This window comes from Manacus candei, unplaced genomic scaffold (genome assembly GCF_025592945.1).
Source record: "Manacus candei isolate 608988 ecotype Guabito, Panama unplaced genomic scaffold, ASM2559294v1 h1tg000017l, whole genome shotgun sequence".
Lineage (NCBI taxonomy): Eukaryota > Metazoa > Chordata > Aves > Passeriformes > Pipridae > Manacus > Manacus candei.
Window position 1 is genome coordinate 4100028 of NW_026138065.1, and position 15118 is coordinate 4115145.

The 15118-nt window shown below is 33.9% G+C and overlaps 1 protein-coding gene across 2 annotated transcripts in view; it reads left to right on the plus strand.

Annotated features, from left to right (window-relative positions):
* RYR2 (ryanodine receptor 2) overlaps window positions 1-15118 on the plus strand; it is a 389904-nt gene that overhangs the window by 319994 nt on the left and 54792 nt on the right. For both annotated transcript variants that reach the window (XM_051783768.1, XM_051783769.1), the window contains 7 exons: window positions 2302-2436; window positions 5835-5947; window positions 7524-7620; window positions 11588-11691; window positions 12262-12313; window positions 12461-12514; window positions 14119-14142. In XM_051783768.1, coding sequence (XP_051639728.1) covers window positions 2302-2436; window positions 5835-5947; window positions 7524-7620; window positions 11588-11691; window positions 12262-12313; window positions 12461-12514; window positions 14119-14142 — 579 coding nt within the window. The remainder of the gene's footprint in view (window positions 1-2301; window positions 2437-5834; window positions 5948-7523; window positions 7621-11587; window positions 11692-12261; window positions 12314-12460; window positions 12515-14118; window positions 14143-15118) is intronic.

Consider the following 15118-nt stretch of genomic DNA (forward strand, 5'->3'; position numbering starts at 1 on the left):
CATTTATCACTGGTACATTCTCAAGTTCACATAAAACCTAAGCGTGTATCTTAATTACTTTAATGTATGAAGTTAAATTCAGTAGTTATGTACAAAGTACAATATAATGTATTCCATAATTCTCTGATGTCATTAGCATTCAGTCATTGTTGTGACTGACTCAAGTACGTGTCAGGTACAGTCAAGTATGATGTTTCTTGTTAAGGAAAATTATGCTCTCTTGCTCTATGCATACACTACTCTTGTTGTCTGATTGAGTCAGACATAAAAGGAATGTAGGCCAAATGGTCTTATAAAGTTAAATTACTATTTAATGCTATGAATTAGTGTGTAACTTATGTTATATAACTTACATGTGAAGAGGTGGTTGTGTAAAGTGGCTTTCAAAGCATAGGAAAAATACCATTTTTCGAAAGGCTGGTTTTGTTCCAGTCATAACAATATTCATTCTTCAAGTGTTGTTTTCTGTTAACCACTTGCTTCTCACAGACACCGTGTTCTGTCATTTATGTTAGAGCTGAAATTCAATTAATCTTGATTTTTCTTTGGAAAAATGCGTTGTTTGAGAATCATCCTTCTGAATCTTTAGGCTATTAATGTTGTGGCGTCTATTTCATGCATTTGTCTACCTTTGTCTACATTTGTCTTCACCCTGTTTCTGTCTTTCCTTTCCTTGCATGCCTGCATGCTGTTACTCAGTACTGAGCCTTTTATTTCAAGAAATTGATGACGAAACTTGCATTCATTTTGACATGGATGAAGCTCAAGTCACCAAAATCTTCTTCCAGCCATTCTAATTCACACCTTGAAATGTCAACTACTCATACCCTTAGAAAACTACCTATACAAAAAAGCTGTACCTTGATAGAATGTGAGGAGTCCTCAGATCAAAAGACATCTCCACCTGTGATTAAAAAGTGTTTTGTGGACTATCCATTCATGATGATCCAGTCAAATGCTCACACAAAGACTGTGGATGTGACAGTTGTTAAGAAATGGAAAAGCCGAAAGGTGGAAGAAATGCCTGCCAATCGTGGCTTTCTAGGTTGTAATAAGCTATTATTGAACGACTGTGTAAGTTTATAATAATTCCTGGAACTTTAGTAAACTGTGTATCTTAAGATGTGTTGTGGAGGTGAAGTGGCATTATTGTCTCATCTTAGGCACAAATTGAAATCTGGATCCACAAAGATTTTTTAGACAAGTAAGTGTTTAGTTCACGTCTTACTTGAATCCGTAGTATTTAGGCCCCTAACTGCTTTAGGTGTCCATGCCAATGTGACTTAAACATTAACTGCATTATCAGGAATGATCACTGGCCACAGATCTCAGTAAAATGGATTAGGCATTGCATTTGTCGTCAGTGTCCCTGGCACGGTAAATGGTTGCAAGCTGTGTTGCATCACCATTGATTAGCAGGTCTGGGGAGACAAAATAAACCAAAAAAGAGATCATTAATTGTAAAATAGAGAATTAAAGGTTAGTAAAATAGAAAAAAATAAAATGTAAGGAGAAAATTTTTTTTAAAAATTGATTTTTACACTTCTTTATAATTTGTAGGCTAAGAAGCAAATGCATCTTTAATTAATTTGTCCTAAATTACCTTGTTATTTTTTAGCTGGTAATTGGTAAAATTAGGATTTTCTAGCAATTGATTAAAAATTAAAAAATAGACATAAATAATAGGAATACTACTAATTTCCATGACTGAAAATGAAGTAATCTCAACTAGTAGAGCAACAGTTTCAATTGGTTTAATAATATTGGTTTAATAATGGGAAAGTCAGTGTACTAAGTTATACCTGTCCACTTCATATTCATTACTTTTCTCAAATAACATATTCATTGCTGGTGCCAGTGCTATTTTTTGTTCCATGAACATTTGCTAATTGTATGATTATTAGCATTTTAGTTCTCTGGAACAGGTTGCCCACAGAAACTGTGGATGCATCATCCCTGGAAGTGTTCAAGGTCAGGTTGGACAGGGCTTTGAGCAATCTGGTCTCATGGAAGATGTCCTTGCCCATGGCAGAGGGGTTGGAACTAGATGGTCTTCAAGGTCCCTTCCAACCCAAAACATTTTATGCTTTTATGGAAGCTCTTAAAAATATTGCACAAATGATTCTTTAGTTTTGTTCTCACAGGCAGTGTAGTGGATATTTTATGAGTTTGCCATGTAAAAGTGTGGGTTAGCCATATAAAGTGCTTCAGTTGACGTTTGCTGCAGTTTCTATACTAATTAAACTGAACCTATGTTTGGAACGTTTTAACTTGGTGACATGTGAAATCTTTCTCCTGCAGCTTGAGGATCCCGCCATTAGGTGGCAGATGGCACTTTACAAAGATTTGCCAAACAGGACTGAAGATTGCTCAGATCCAGAGAAGACTGTGGAAAGGGTCCTTGATATAGCTAATGTACTGTTTCACCTGGAACAGGTTAGACACATTTTACCAATTCCATTGCTTCTTAATCTGAATAAAAATATTTACCCTTTTATCTATACTTTCACCTGCTGTATTTAGTGTTATATTCTTTTTTCTTTATTTTGATGGCTACTGCTTACATACTTAGTCTTGTGTTTTCTGATCAAATATTACGGTCATATTGATCACACAGTGTGTTTGCAGCAGCTCCAACAATAATTTGTTTGACCAACAAAGCCAACTCATATATTCCTTGCTGCATTTAAAAAAGAGTAGAAGCAGGTTGGAGGAATTGGTTATTTTCTGGGAAAGTTCTGGCAGGATCTTTAAGTTGTTTCAGAATCTAGTACAGAGCTCTATTATATTATCTAATATTTTTTTCATTAATATATGGACTTCCCATGTGACCGGAACTATAGTAAGTTTCATTTAAATAATTCTGTGTTTTATTTTGAGTCCTTCTTCCCACTAGCATCGTTCTTTAAAATTTGAAATAAAAAGTCTCCTATACTGATACATCTCAGTGGTCAAAGACTACTTGATAAATTAGTCTTGCCATTTAACTTATTTAATTGTTACTTATTTTGAATTCAGATTTACTCTGTGTTTTCCAGGGTTTCCTTTTTAAAATGTACTGAAGAAACAGGACATTAACTTGGAGGGTGTTGATGGGTTTGAGGATTGAGGGATTTGAGGATGCAACTGATGGTTGCACGCTATAGACTAGATCAGTTGATTTCACTTAGAAGCTTGGAACAAGTTTTCAGATCTGATGTCAGGAAGTTTCCATATCATGATGATATCACTGGTTCAGTCAAGTAGGAACCTGAGAGATATGTGAATGTGCTCTGCAGCAAGTGTGTTGATGTGAATATTGCGTTCTGTCTCTTGCATCACACAACCCTTCTTAATATAGTTTGCTGGCCTTGGTATGGACTTGCTTCAAGTTCAACAGCCTTACACAGTTTGGTAGAAGAGGATGAAGAGGAGTCAGTAAATTCTATCTGTTGCGGAATACTTGTGGAATGAGCAAAAAATATGGAAGTAAATACAAGTCAATCATGGTTTTCCAACTAAAGAGAGAGAGACAGAGAGACAGGAGAATAGGTGCTGATTTGAAAAGATATAGGGTTGCTCTGAGGAAGGAAAAATAGAGGAAAGCTAAAAATGGGGGTAGGCAAAAGGTCTTGTCTTTTACACTGGTTTTATCAAAGTTAACTGAACCAAAAGGAATGATTTACATATACAGAGCTGCATAATTCAGCTTGTATTTGAGTTCAAACAGCATATACCAATCTTGATTTCTGGCATTTTAGCTTTACTATCATGTATATAAATCGATTAAGCTTGTGTAGTTTGGAGAAATTCTTCAAGTGAGTGAAACCCAAGGTATGATAGTTGTCTTTTACGTGTTCTGTCATAGGATCAGTCTGACAGCATATATAATCCAGCAGTAGTACAGAAGAGGATGGATTCCCGTTGTAATATCTGATCAACATTTAAGATCAGTCCTTCTGAGTAGACTTAATCAATGACTTGTCAAGTAAATGCTTTCTGCTTTCTTGCGCCTATTTGTTTAAACATTTAGCGCCTCAGCTTTACTTATCTTCTGTAGCCAGATGCTCAGGTGTTTTTGTTACTGAAATGGGTAATTTGGTGTTTTTAAAAATAATGAATATGTGAGCCCTGCATCTATTTTTATGATGTCTTGAGTAATCCTTTGCTCTCTGTATGCAAATCCTCTGTTTCCATATATACATTCTCTGAATGCTTTCCTTATTGCAACTGGCAATGATCAGTTTATTTTGTATTTTCTTCCCATGCACAGCTAACTTCTTTGTTTTTATTATTTTCAGAAATCTGCTTGTGTAGGCCGAGGCTATTTCTTTTGGGAAAGTATAGAAGGGTTTATAACTGTTTATGAAGATGTTACTAATTACCTAACTTTCACATTTGGATTTGTCTGACTTCTAAATTATTAGTGCTGATTTTGTTTTGTAACTGTAAATAAGTTTACAGTGAGCACTTTTTTGTTCTTTCTCTTAACAAATATTTTTTGTTTCTATTTTAACTTTTTGAAGGAACTTATTTAAGATTGTCACTATTTATTCTTACAAGTATAATTGCCTATATCACTGAATGCTTCGTAGTATTTTGTTTGTTTAATTAAATGCTTATTGTTTAACTCTGAGATTTTTCTGTATTTCACTAAACTCGATAACCCAATTTGGAGTGAATATCAAGTTTACATAAATATCAGAATCATCATTATGTATTTTAAATATGATGCCTAACTTGGTTACGAGGGAGAATCACTAAGCCTTTCAAGATCCAAATGTTAACTTTCATCGACTTCTTTGATGATGTTGGAACACAGAGGAGCTATTATTCCACTAGCATAGTTGTCTGTAAAAGAAACAACTCCCCTTCCCAAACAAACAACCAACCCCCAACAAAAGTAATCCCCTCCTCAAATCTACAAAAACTGTGTAGATTAAATCAAATGATATAATCTCTTTGGAAGACTTGTGAAATAAATCACAAAACCTGTAAATAGGCTGTGGAAAAGGAGTGATCTGTAGCATAGCCTGTAATCATGGCTCCTGGGTATCTAGTCAGGCTATATATTGATGTATGCAGATACTCTTCAGCACCACAGAAGTAATTTTCTTCTGATGGAAACAAGGATGGAAGGTGGAAGAAAAGAAACTAAAAGAGCAGAAGTTAAAGATGGAGCACAGCCAATTTCATTGCATGCTGCTGTAGAGCCACAATGCAGAAAGATCTATCTTAAGACAGAGCTGTAGGTTTACGAAATGTAGCTGCAGTGTTTTGGAGTTTTTCATGTACATTCTAGCTGTGCTGATTCATGAAAGAGATTTGGTCCTAAGTCTTTGTGCTTGTTTCTCTTTTTTAAAGTTAATTTGTTTCCACCGTAACTGATCATGGTAAACATTAGAAATAAAAGATGAATTGTATTTAGGACAATTCCTTAAAAATATTGTATGAGGCAATGTGAAGGTGTACAATTTACCTGTACATATGCAAAAAGTTACATATAAAAGATAGAATGAGTGAATATTCTTTGTATTAAAAGTGAAGATTTCCTGAGACACAACCTTATTGATGATAGTATTCTATCCAAAAGTTAGAAATAAAAAGGAGTAAAAAAAGGAGAATATCTGTATCATACCAGGAAAGGGAGATTTTTGCTTTATTTTCTAAATTCTGATTCTACAACTTGGTTGACTGCTTGAACTCTGTCTAGAACAATTTTCCTAATCTATTATTCTTCTGTTACCTTTCTACTTAATTTATTTGTTAACTCACATTTTTACTAATATTGCTATGTCCAGACAGTAGGGATATGGCCACATCATTTATTTTTCCCTGTTTATTTTACGTAACAGGTTGAGCATCCTCAGCGGTCCAAAAAAGCAGTGTGGCATAAGCTGTTGTCTAAGCAGAGGAAAAGAGCAGTAGTTGCCTGCTTTAGAATGGCACCACTGTATAACCTGCCAAGGTAAGAGCTATATTGTTCTTTCACAAATGCACTAATGTTTATACTGTACTATTTGGCAAGATCAAAAGGAAAAAAAAATCTAAGCCAGTAGATAAACTGGGTGGTAATATAGTTGTATATTACTTAGTTTTATTAGATCTAATTACTTCCTTCTATCTTCTGAAAAGAATAACAAAAAATATAATTTTAAATTTCTGATTCTCTCCTTCTGATATTATTCCAGCTATTCCTCTTAGTATATTTTCTTTTCTGAAAAGCAGATACCTTTCAGAGGAGATAAATGCAGAAACTGACATTGGTGTCACTGTAATATAATCTTGGGAGATAATTTTCCTCCTAAGTCATTGTATAGCTCAGGAAGTACAGAGTTAACTTCATTATTAGATGCTAGATGTTCCATATGCAGGAAATAAATGGACACTATTTATCTGAAAACTTGTTTGTTTGTTTATTTATTGTGCACTTTTGGGAAGAGCAATTTATTAGACAAGAATTACTCTAGGCATTTCACACCTTTTCCTGTGGCTCCTTTTCCTCTTCTTTCTTGTTCAATAGAGAATGGGATGTCTAGTCAAGAAAATTTCAGAATCCTGAGATTCTGGAAGGAATGGACATTCAGAAAAAATTATTTTTATTTAGTGCAATTTCTAGAAATAATTTTCAGAACACTTGTATCTGATCTTTTCAACATAGTAAAATTCTATTTTTTTTCCCCAAAACTATGCATGTTGTCGTCATTACCATAGTTAGTAGGATGAATCTTGAAGTCTGTCTCAAGAGGCACTAGGGCATGAGAATCATAATACCTTAAAATGGACCTGCCATGACAGTTGAGAATAGAACAAAGATATATCCATCTGTAGCTGTTGTTACTTTGACAAGCAGGTCACCTGCAAATAACTAGCGTTCCTCTATATTTCAATTAGACTTCTTCCTTCTCAGTATATGGGACTGGGATTTGTTTAAAAAGATTTAGAGCCTTAATAAAATTCTTCATGGGGAATTGGTTGTCAGACATTCCATTTTGCATTGAGTCCTCAAGAAACAAATAAACAACAAAAAGACCCATCAGTGGCTTACCCTCTTTTACCTAACCTCATCATCCACTTAATTTCATGGAGTTTGGAAAAAAAATGGTTTATTGTTTTAGATAGTCAAGTCTAATGCTGAACATTAAAAAATGCAATTATTGGAGCACAATCCAAAGTTATCTATTACTGTTATCTTAATATTTAAATTAAAATAATATGAAAATATATTAAAAATAAACCCCACTAATGTGGCAATTTTTTTTATTTATTTATTATGTTTAAATGTCTTTAAAATTCTATGTATTATTTATTCCTAAGTCATTATGAGTATGTTTTAGTATCAGTTTTACAAATTAATGGGACAAGTTTTAAATAGAACATTTTAATGTAAACTTATTCTTTGGAATGGATGAGCATAGAAATTTTGTTTTGTTTTTAAATTAGAGTTTTAATGATTGGACAGTACTTCAAGCTAAATGAAACTCATATTGACCAAGTCTTCTCTTTAAAAGTTCACAGCTTTTGTTTTAAATGTCCCTTTCTAGGCACCGAGCCGTCAATCTCTTCCTTCAAGGCTATGATAAATCTTGGATTGAAACAGAAGAACACTATTTTGAAGACAAACTGATAGAAGACTTAGCAGTACGTCTGGGTGCAGAGGGTCGTAGGAATGTGTTACCATTCATTTTGTGTAGTAATACTTATGTCTGTGAGGTACCTAAGACATCACCTAAGTGATCTCTACCCAAAGGGACAAGCTATAACTAAGTCACTCTGACAGGTTTTAAAAATGACAAGTGATGGAGATTCCAAAATCCCCTCAGGCAGTCTGCTTCAGGGTTTCAAACACCTTTTATAAATCTTTTATCTAAATTACCTACCAGTTGCTGTAATTCCTCTATCTCTTATCTTCTGACCTGTGGAAAAGAGGAACAGCCTATTCCCTCCTGTTTTGCAGCTTTGTGTATTTAAGGACTTCATAATCCACATTAAAGCCATTTAAGTCAAAAGGTTAGAATATGAAACTAGAGGAATTCTGGTCTTAGATTAATCAGTTCCTCAGAAGCAGACAGTCTGCTTCTTCGTCACAGAAGAGCCATGTCTTTAGCCTGGTAAATCCCTGTGGTGATTTTCAGTTAAGTTTTGTTCCTCAGTTCTTAAAATCGCTTCTCTGAAAAGTAGTTCTTTCACAGGTTGGGCAAGAACTAGTACTAGGAACTGATTCAGCCCCTGAGAGGCCCAACAGAACACAGTCTGAGACCAGTCTTTTTATTGTGAGAAGAGCCTACTCTCTGCAATAGAGAGAGGAAAATTTCTACTGGAAAAAATAATAGTTTGCTTTTACTGTTTGAACCTTAGGCTTAGAACCAGCTACCCAGATTGTGAAGAATTTTAAAAATATTTCATATATCCCACCACACTGCAAGTGTTTTAAATAATGCAAGTTCATTGTCAAAAATAATTACGTTTTAGCAGTTGGGAGCATGAGTGTGCAGATATGGAATATGGAACAACATAGTTCTTTTTATGTGTGCGTGTGTGTGCAAGTATGTACATGTAAAGAAATAACCCAGCATGATCATTTAGTTACACTCACGTAAAGGATTGTCTCCTTACCTCCTCTATGAAACTATATATTTGTTAAGTTTATGAAGAACTCCTTTCCAGAAGGTAGCTTGAGTGGAAAACTGTCTCAGAGAAGACAGAAACAGACTAGACTGGCTTCTATATCATCCCTTACTAAAAGACTACATGCATTCCCTTGTAATTCCTCAAAGGTACAGATAAGTGTGCATCCATCATTCTCTTAAGGAGAGATGTATTACATCTTTCATTGAAAAGAGAAAAAAACCCCTATCTGTCTTTTAAATAAATTTCTATCACATTCTTACTGCATTAGAGCACTCACCTGGAGAGTGAGAGTTTGAGGTTCTGTTGCTCAGCTCTGTGGAGCTGACCCAGAGTGCTTAGTGGACTACATGAAAGATGTGGATACTGATGAAGGTTCCTCTTAGAGAAACTGTACCCTAGTATAGCAAGGAGTTAAAAATTTGTTGGACTGTCAAGATGGAATCACAGACCAGGCTGTGGTGGCAGAACTCATCTTGAAGGGCAGGAAGGAGGAGTCTTGGGTTCTCTGATATATGCTTGAAGGATTGTCTGAAGTTATCTGTTTACCTATTAGGTAGAAAACTGGATCAGTCCAGAACCCAGAAACTGTAACCAAGACTTCCTGTCCTTCAACTCTCTGTAGTTAATAAACTACAGTCTTGTATGCCATAGTGAGTTCTTTCTCAATACTGAGAATCTTAAGCATTCTTTTCTGGTATAAAAATAATAATTTAAAGGGAGAAATACAGTCGAAGCTGACTTTACCTCATTCCTGACTTTGCCAGATCTAGGCAATTTATAGACTTGTGGTAAGAGCTTTTTCTGGGATGTGGAAGTTGAGCATTTCCATCCCCTGAAAGCAGAGAACTAGACTTTAAACTTGCTGTTTTGTTCCATGAATCTTCCATCCTTAAGTCTGTTACACAAAAGTGGCACTGCTTCTTCCCTTTATGATGTTAAAAGAAGAAAGTATAAACTTGTCCTCTTTTTGAGGAGCTTAATTCTGCTAATTCTTAACTCTAATTCAACAAATCAAGCCTCTAAGGGAACTAGATTGTAAATGTTTGATGTTAACACCATAGGATATTCAACACTTTTTATTAATTGTTAAAATGCTTCTACTTTAATAAATAGTTTATACGAACACTTAAGTTTATTTGATATAATAGTTGATTAGTTTTATTGCTAGAAATTAATGGACATAACAACTTATAAGAACAATGCTTAATAGCCATTTAAAAATTAGATTTTATAAAATTGAATGCTTTAAGCCTTCAGCGTTTTTTTACCCTCTTATGTTGCATTCAGTTAAAGATTTTTATTTTACAATTAAATAACTATAGGGCAAATGTCTCAAAACACTGAAAATTAAGAATATTTATTTCCCAGAAATGTCATAAAATCATTTGATTCCAGTGTTGGTTCCATGCTGTGCTTAATAATTAGTTCTACTTAACTCAGTCATTGGTGAATTTGATCTTCCATTTAATTTTAGTTGACCTATGAAAACTAGTAACACATTAACACAACTTCTGACCTTTTGCTTTATCAGTTTTTATAGCATTAGAGAGGTATTCTGGTTAATAACATTATGAAGTATAGAATACTGCCAGTTAATTAAAGAGAAAGGTCAGGATTCTAAATGAGATTGAAATAAGGTGCAAGGGAAGACATCCATAATTGTTCTGATGTTGTTATTGATACTGTAAATATTTTCACATACTCCAAAATGTAAAATGAGCCTTGTATGACCACCATAGAGTAGCATGTGAAAAAATGGTTGTGCATAGATGTCAACTAAAGTGAATTCTCAGCTGCAACCACTCATGTTTGATACAGCTGAGTGGAAAAAGATGGACTTCATAGGCAAATAGAAAGGGTAGTGCACATAGAGATCTATAATCATTCCCACGGGAATCTGTTTGTCATGCAAAGTTTATTTTCTTAGTAGGCAAAAAATCCATTTTACTTATATCTCTTACGTCACCAACCCATTCTTATTGCTTAACAGATAAAATCTGACAATATAATAATGCATTACTTGTGCTGTCTTACTTGTGTCGTGGAATTTTTTTAACTGTATTTTAGTGTATACTGCTGGGTGAAAACAAGGAAGAATAGTGGGCATAATTTATACAACTGGTTTTCTTTAAGCTACTAGATTCTTTGTAGAAAAAAATGTCTGGATGAAGCACTTTTGTTACTAACTTGATATGCAAAACTTACTTTCTGAAATGTCTTTTTGCAAAAGATGAGAAGTCAGAGGGCAGATTTGTATAGATTCTTTTCAAAACGCTGCTTTGGTGGTTGACATTATAATCTTTAGGACTACATTTTTATTTTAAATTAAACTACCTAGAGCTATCTAAACCTGAGAGCAAAATAACCACGTGAAAAAAACCTAACCTCTTTATGCGTTATATCTTATTGAATGATATATAATACTTTTTGAACATTATTGTTTCGTCATCTCCTAAAATTCTACATCCTGTCAACATTACTGTCGTTGGTACGTATGGCTCCTTCTCTCTAAAACTATTGGTGAGCTTCAGATTTGGATTTCTTCTCCTTTGAAGTCTCTCGGAGTTCCTCAGTGAACGTTATATCTGGCATAAGACTTGAAAGAGAGGATTCTCATTTTTCGCTGATGAAGCTGGTTAACATAGTGAGCAACAAACAATATTATAGCAAATGATGGTATCTGGTTACCACTGGTTTTGGATAACAGAGTAAAAGATTGAAGTTATTTTCAGAATCTAGGGAAGAAGGTTAGTTTTTATGAGGAGAGGAAATCCAAAGCTTTGCAAATGGTATCATCTCTGTGAGTCTTCATGGTCATAAACAAAGTCAGGGTTCAGTATTTGCTTGGAACTTGCTTCCTCCTGATTGTCCAAATCAAAATTATAGTTAATATTTAATATTTAGTAAATTGCACAGTAAAACATTTTTTACTATAGATAATTGAATATACTTTTAAAATCTTTTTTTTTCTCTAAAGAAACCTGGAGAGGAACCACCAGAAGAAGATGAAAGCCTTAAAAGAGTTGATCCTTTACATCAACTTATTCTGCTATTCAGTCGAACAGCCTTGACTGAAAAATGGTAGGGATGGTGTGAGAGACTTCAGAGTGTATGCAGATTTTCAGATTACTCCTGTATTTGAAGTTATATATGTCCCTTTTCAAGTGAGATTGCATAGGCTAGGCCAAAACATGTGCATATGAACATATGGTGAGTTCGAGTTATGCTCACACCTCTTTAACTTGTGGCACGCAAAGAGATTTTAACACGACTTTTTCACAGTTATGAATGCTGTGTTCAGGACGTACTACACCTCTGTATTCTGTCTGTGTTCCCTATTGACAGTTATATTCTAAATGTGAAATACAAGTATATTCTAAGTATAATTGAAAAATTAACGGTGTTTATTTTTATGAATTTTTATGAATTCATGTTTATGAATTTCTGAGTACTTTGTTTCTAGCTGGCTATACTTTTCCATTTATATTAGTTAATCAAGTCTTCATTTTCCAAAAATACTTTTGTAATTAATTGTGAGCATAGAAATCTTTTAGAAATATTTGTAAGATATTTAAAACTATTTTAGCACTTCAGTTCTACAATAATGACTCTAATCTTGTTTATTTTCCCTTTCCTCTCTCTATTAACCAGTAAACTGGAAGAAGATTTCCTGTATATGGCTTATGCTGACATTATGGCAAAGGTAACTTGTTTGATATCTTTTGCGTATTTTCTGTTTTAATAAACCTAATGAAGAAGATCAAGAGAAAATATTTGTTAAGTGAAGGAAGGCTTATGCCCTCCTCCCTTGCAACTTATCAGTAAATGTTTTCTTTCTACATGATATCAGAGCTGCCATGATGAAGAAGACGATGATGGTGAAGAAGAAGTAAAGAGTTTTGAAGTAAGATTATACTTGTTTTGTTTTTCTTGTCATGTTAGACATTATTTCATAGCTTCCAGCCGACATTTATGTTTCTTGGTTCATGGCTTACTGCAGCTTATTATGCCAGTGAACTGCATGTCACAAGCTGGATTGACAGATGTGTCGCCAGATTAATATTAGTAAAACAAAAACATACATAGTATCACATAATATAAGATTATATAGAGAGTAGTTGAATGGATTTTACATACTTATTTCATTGACTTTAACTTTTTAGTTGTTGAAGATAACTATTATGGGTAGTAACTTATAATAGAAGTCTGATAATAACAGACTGTATCTTTTAAATTATTGCGCCCTACCTTTAGTTTGGATTGTTAAAATACTGAAAGAATAACGCTTTTTACAGTAGTCATTTTCATTCAATACCAATAATTCATACAGTAGTTTTATGTTCACATATATATCAGTGCTTCTTAATAAAATATGAGCTTTTATTCATCAGTACTGCTAAGCTTTTGCTTATGTTGAGAATAGGAAATCTGTATTTATTGTTGTTCAATGTTGAGTTTTAGTGATCATCACTGTATAAGGATATGCACAAGAGTTGACTACAAGAGTAAGAGATGAGTCCTTGTCATGTGTTTACTCTGGGATCTGTCTCTCTTTTTCCATTAATAAAATGGAGTCTGTTAAAATTTGTCTCTTCTGAGGGACACTGAGGGAATTATTTTAACGTATTTCATAATACTACAATTCTGACATTAAAAGTTGTCTCATATCTTTCAAAGCAGTTAATACTTATATTTCATATCTTTACTAAGCCACAGAAACATGAAATATGTACTTTTCTTATTTCTTAAAATATTTCTAAATGTACTGATTGATTTCATATAAAACTATCTATGCTGTTTTGATTTTCGAGGAGTGGTTTGGGTTATGTTTCCTTTTACTCATGTTGTTTTGTGTCAAATGTTCTGTATGTTTTCTACATGATGCTGCATGAGATAGCACTGAAGTATTTAACTACATATTCCCTATTTGACTGTATACAGAAATCAGAAAGAATAGCAATACTAAATTCTTTTCAGTCACTCAGAAGTTCAGTTGAGTTACAACTAATATACCCAATATATAAATTTTTGTTTCTTGGCAAATATCTAAGTATGAATCCAAATTTCAGTGTTCTTTTTTTTTCCCCTGAAAATGCAATGTGTGCCATATAATTGACTAAACAAAGAATATTTATTTCTACAAGCTTCTTTCACTTAGCCCATATATGCTTGTTAGGTGTCAAAAGTCTTGTGCTTATAAATGTGAAAATCAATAAATAGAAAGTCTTTGAAATAACTGAAAAAAAATTATCAGTAAGGAATTTATTAGTGCTTCTTATCTAAATTTTAATGGGTTCTTTGTTCAGCATTCAACTTTTTTGTTTTGAGATATCTTATTCATTTGTTTCTCATTATTTTTTCTATAGCTGTGAAACTTATGTTTAAATAATGTATTTATATGTTCAAAAGGCAATTTTGTGTATGTATTTGGTCAGTCACCTGCAGAAAAAAATTTTGGACTTCTTTTTCTTATTACTATTTCGCTTCTTGTCCTTGCCCTTCCTTAAGGTGACAGGATCACAACGCAGCAAGGTAAAACAAAAAAAATATGTGTGTATTTGTCTGGGTCTAATTTTGTGATTTTTCAGGCCCAACATCTTGGATAAGTTCAACTAAAGGGTCTTGAAAATGTTTTTAACATTTCAGTTCCAGCATGACATCTCTACCAAACTCTTCTTGTGCACAAACTCTCTAAAGACTCCAAGAATTATTTATGCAGAATATGTCATATAAAATAGTGTTACCGTTTTCGGGAAAACAGACTTTTATTTGGCTTATTCATGTTGTTTTGTTACCTTTTGTGCATCGGTTTTCTTCTTTCTGGTTATAATTTAATCTGACTGATTAAAACAATTTATTTGGCTCTTAAGGGAAAGTAGTTGAACTTTTTTTCTGTATCTTATAGCAGACAAACACTTCTGATACAGTGGTAGAATTCTGTTTCCAATGTTTATCACAGAGAGAGCATCAATCACAGTTCATCTCTGATTCAGATCCTTTGGAATTGACTAAGTCCTTAGCCTTCATCATGACAGTATTTGATAGAAACTCCTTAGCTACTCCTTACCTGAAGTGATTCCTAGTTTTCTCTAAGAACATAGAGGCAAGAGCTCTGAAAGTTCACAGTGTGAATTATTTTATTGGCTCAATTTCTTATACAGTCTGTTGTGTCCCATCGTGAAAGTCTCACCATTTGTCTCTATAAGGTGTTCTTGGCTTATTCAGCAGCCTACTTGCCTACTTTATGCAGGTAGAAGTCTTAGTTCCCATTGTTGACTCAGGCTGCTTGCTGATAGTGCTGCAAGGTCGATATTCTGAGAGAAGGTGTGGTGTGTGAGGTCACTAGTTTTTGTTTCTGAGATGCTTAAATACAGTTATTTGTACTGTGGCTAGTGGCATCTAGACTAAGTAGAGATGACTTGCTTGAGATTTGGAATGCAGGGATTTAGCTAATGGTCAGACTCCAGTCAGTAACGTCAAATTTCATTGCCTGTGGCAATGTAGGGAA